General features: G+C 41.1%; 1 protein-coding gene and 1 non-coding gene across 2 annotated transcripts; one reads left to right on the top strand and one right to left on the bottom strand.

Annotated features, from left to right (window-relative positions):
- Nucleotides 1–464: 464 nt before the first annotated feature.
- Nucleotides 465–2,593, bottom strand: LOC133799807 (uncharacterized). Its single transcript, XM_062237801.1, has 3 exons — nt 2,062–2,593; nt 1,132–1,978; nt 465–1,065 (listed from the first exon to the last, which is right to left on the bottom strand). Exons 1-3 carry the CDS (start codon nt 2,591–2,593, stop codon nt 465–467), a joined length of 1,980 nt encoding a protein of 659 aa, XP_062093785.1.
- A 310-nt stretch (nt 2,594–2,903) lies between these two features.
- LOC133802686 (small nucleolar RNA R71) lies at nt 2,904–3,010 on the top strand. Its single transcript, XR_009877431.1, has one exon. It is a non-coding gene; the product is annotated as a small nucleolar RNA R71 (small nucleolar RNA).
- Nucleotides 3,011–4,247: the final 1,237 nt, after the last annotated feature.

The following is a 4,247-nucleotide window of genomic DNA, read 5'->3' as shown; positions in this document are numbered from 1 at the left end:
AAGTCTTTGATGAACCTTCTGTAGAAACCGGCATGCCCAAGGAAACTCCTAATGTTCTTCACTGAATTAGGAGGTGGTAGCTTTTCAATAACTTCAATTTTTGTCTTATCAACTTCAATCCCTTGCTTAGATACCTTATGCCCCAAAACAATACCTTCCTTAACCATGAAGTGACACTTTTCCCAGTTAAGGACTAGGTTTGTCTCTTCACATCTCTTCAACACCTTAGACAAGTTACTCAGAAAATCATCATAAGAATCACCGAAGACTGAAAAATCATCCATGAACACCTCTAGAAATTGCTCAACCATATCAGTAAAGATCGCCATCATACATCGCTGAAATGTCGCGGGAGCATTGCATAAACCGAAGGGCATTCTCCTAAATGCAAAGGTGTCATAGGGACAAGTGAATGTAGTCTTGTGCTGATCTTCTGGGGCCACTGCTATCTGATTGTAACCAGACTACCCATCAAGGAAGCAATAGTACTCTCTCCCAACAAGTCTATCTAGCATCTGATCAATGAAAGGAAGAGGGAAATGATCCTTCCTAGTGGCCTTGTTTAACTTCCTGTAGTCCATGCAAATTCTCCATCCAGTCACTGTTCTAGTAGGAATCAACTCATTGTCTTCATTCTTCACCACTGTGATCCCACCCTTCTTAGGTACACACTGTACAGGACTCACCCATGAACTGTCAGAGATAGGATAAATAATGCCAGCATCCAGCCACTTGATGATTTCTTTCTTCACCACTTCCTTCATGATAGGGTTTAGTCTTCTTTGCCCCTCAACAGAACTTTTTTCACTGTCTTCAAGCAAGATCTTATGCATACACAAAGAAGGACTAATACCTCGAATATCTGCAATAGTCCACCCAATGGCCTTTTTGAACTTTCTCAATACTTCAAGCAACTTTTCTTCTTGATCATGGTTCAACTCCGCTGAAATAATAACAGGTAAAGTGGATGATGGACCCAAATAGGCATATCGCAAATGTGATGGCAAAACTTTCAGCTCCAACTCAGGTGGCTCTTCAATGGATGGTTTAGGAGTCTTGAACTCCCTAGACGACAACTCCAATGAATCAAATCAGTTTCTTGTTCTTAACCCTTGAGAATTAGCCTCCAACCAAGCTAAGTACTCCTCCTCATCTTCCTCACTGTGTGAATCAAACAACAATAACCTCTCTAATGGATCACCAACATTACTCGTCTCCAATTCCCTTGATGCCAAAGAATCGACCATCGAAACCACTGAGCATTCTTCCACCTCATCAGGAAATCTCATAGCTTTAAAAACATTGAAAGTCACCTTTTCATCTTGGACCCTCATAGTCAGCTCCCCCTTTTGCACATCTATTAAAGTTCTTCCAGTCACAAGGAAAGGCCTCCCCAAAATAATGGGCACCTCTCTATCTTCCTCATAGTCTAACACAATAAAATCAGCAGGGAATATGAACTTGTCTACCCTTACCAATACATCTTCAATCTTCCCATCTGGATGAGCAAGGGATCTATCTGCTAACTGAAGAGTAACTGTAGTAGGCCTAACTTCTCCAATCCCCAATTGCTTGAAAATAGACATCGGCATCAAGTTAATGCTTGCACCTAAATCGCATAAAGCCATGCCACAATAAGAATTACCAATGGTGCATGGAATGGTGAAACTCCCAGGATCTTTCATCTTTGGTGGCAGCTTGTTTTGCAAGAATGAGCTACACTCCTTAGTAAGAGCCACTGTCTCAAATTCCCCCAATCTTCTCTTCTTTGTAAGGATGTCTTTCATGAACTTTACATAGTTGGGCATTTGCTCAAGGGCTTCAACAAGGGGAATGTTAATATGTAGCTGCCTCAAGATGTCTAGGAACTTTTTAAATTGAGAGTCCAACATTTGCTTCTGAAAACGTTGGGGAAATGGCGGTGGCTGCCTTGTACTTGAGCTGTCTGGGGCCGATGCTGTGGCATTCCTGCAGCATTCTGGGGAGAGGCAGATTTTTCTACACTAGGAATTTCAGTGTCTTTTTTAATTTCCTCATTTATTTGGATTGAAGAGGGCTCACCCTCATGCCCAGAATGTGCCTTGGAATTCTCCAACTCCTTCCCACTTCTCAAAGTGATGACTTTACAATGTTCTTTGCTCCCATTTCTTGGATTCTCAGTGTCACTTGGTAATGTACCATGGGGTCTATTTCTAAGCTCATTAGCTAGCTGCCCAACTTGGTTTTCTAAGTTTCTCAATGAAGCCGCTTGGCTCTGAATCATGGCTTCATTCTTCACTATATATTCCTTCAACATGTTCTCAAGAGAGCTAGATTGCATTGTTTGTTGTTGTGGTCTTTGTTGTGGTGCTTGAGGGGGGTAACCCGGTGGAAAATTTGGTCTTGGAGGCATCGAAGGATTACTAGGGCCAGCTCCTTGATTACTCCATGAAAAATTGGGGTGTTGCCTCCATGATGGGTTGTAGGAATTAGAATAAGGACCATTCCTATTTTGGTTCCCCATATAACATACAGCTGCTGGGTTGGAAGGGCAGTTGTCAAAAGTATGACCCTCACCACAATACACACAAGAAATGTTCTCCATAGGCCCCATTTGTGTCCCCATGGGCTGCCCCATTGACTAATTCATTCCCATATTCATTGTCTTGAGCATATTAAAAATAGAGGAGACTTGGGCTGCCAAAGAAGTGATGGCATCTACATCATGAATACCAGCCACCTTTCTGCCTGTAGACATTCTAGAAGTAGGCCACTGATAGTTTTTGTTGGATATCCTCTCAAGTATTTCATATGCCTCATTATATGACTTAGCAAGAAGGGCCCCGTTCGCTGAAGCATCAACCACCATTCTAGTGTGGGCATTTAGACCATTATAAAATGTCTCCATCTGTATGCAATGAGGAATGCCATGATGAGGGCATTTGCGCAACAACTCCTTAAACTGCTCCCATGCCTCATATAAAGATTCTTCATCAAGTTTCTGAAATGAAGTAATCTCATTGCGAAGCTTGGCATTCTTAGTGGGGGGGAAATACTTCATCAAAAACCGCTCGGCCAACTCTTGCCAAGTACTCACAAAATCAGAAGGCAAAGAGTTCAACCAGGCTCTGGCTCTGTCTCTCAAGGAGTATGGGAACAACTTTAGTCTCAATGCATCCTCTGTCACTCCAGGCAGCATGAAAGAGTCACTTACTTCAATGAACAAGCGAAGGTGAAGGTGAGGATCCTCTGTTGGCATCCCACTAAACTGACCCACAGTTTGAAGCATCTGGAACATGACTGGCTTCAATTCAAACTAGGCTGCCTAAATTTCTGGTCTGACGATGCCTGGATTGAGCTCATTGAAGAGGGGGAGAGCGTATTTTCTAATAGCACGATCTCTGTCATCAGCTACAATAACTGCATTTTGCCCATTGTTGGCAGCCACTCCCCCTTGAGCTACTCGATCTTGAGCAACTCCTGCTATATTCACTGGTGGATCATGAGCGATTCCTGATAGATTTGCTGCCCTTTGCTCAGCCTCCATCACTACTACTTCCCTTTTTGACTTTTGTATTCTTCGCCTTCTTCTAAAGGTGCGCTCGATTTCTAGATCAATGGGAAGTAGTTCAGGGCCTTGATTCTCATTCATACACTGTATAAACCTGAAATTTCACAAGAATCACCCAAGTTAGCACAAAAGAAAGAAAAATTAAACCAAATTGCAAGATAATCAACTTTACAATAATTGAATTTAAGCAATCCCCGGCAACGGCGCCAAAAACTTGTTGCAGATTTTCCTAAGTGTGTGCAAGTGTACACAATCGTTGAACAAGTAAAATAATGAAAGTAATTTTTATCGTCTCCTCAAGGATTGCCAAAAAAATATTGTAAAAATCATCATCAAACAATTTGGGGTGCAATTAACTATCCTTTTTTTTTTATGACTAATCAATTAAACTAAAGGACAAAAAGAACTAAACAAGATAATTAATTTAGGCGTTTAACAATAAAGCTAGAAAATGACAAATTGCGATTACTATGGTGATAAAAGTTAGGCATATCAAATCCCCCTAATTTGTAGTTTTGCCCCTGATGTTGCAACAAAGTTTGTAGCAAAGTTCTCTTGTAACTAGGATTTCCAAATTAATGCACATGCCATTTTTCCAAATGTTCATGTTAATATTCCATCAATTAGATTCACATATTCCTATGCTAAATTTAATTTCAAGAACATAATTCCCAGCACTAATCATTCAAGTTTGCAA

The sequence above is a fragment of the Humulus lupulus genome, chromosome 9 (assembly GCF_963169125.1).
Source record: "Humulus lupulus chromosome 9, drHumLupu1.1, whole genome shotgun sequence".
NCBI lineage: Eukaryota > Viridiplantae > Streptophyta > Magnoliopsida > Rosales > Cannabaceae > Humulus > Humulus lupulus.
This window is presented reverse-complemented; position numbering and strand designations above follow the sequence as displayed.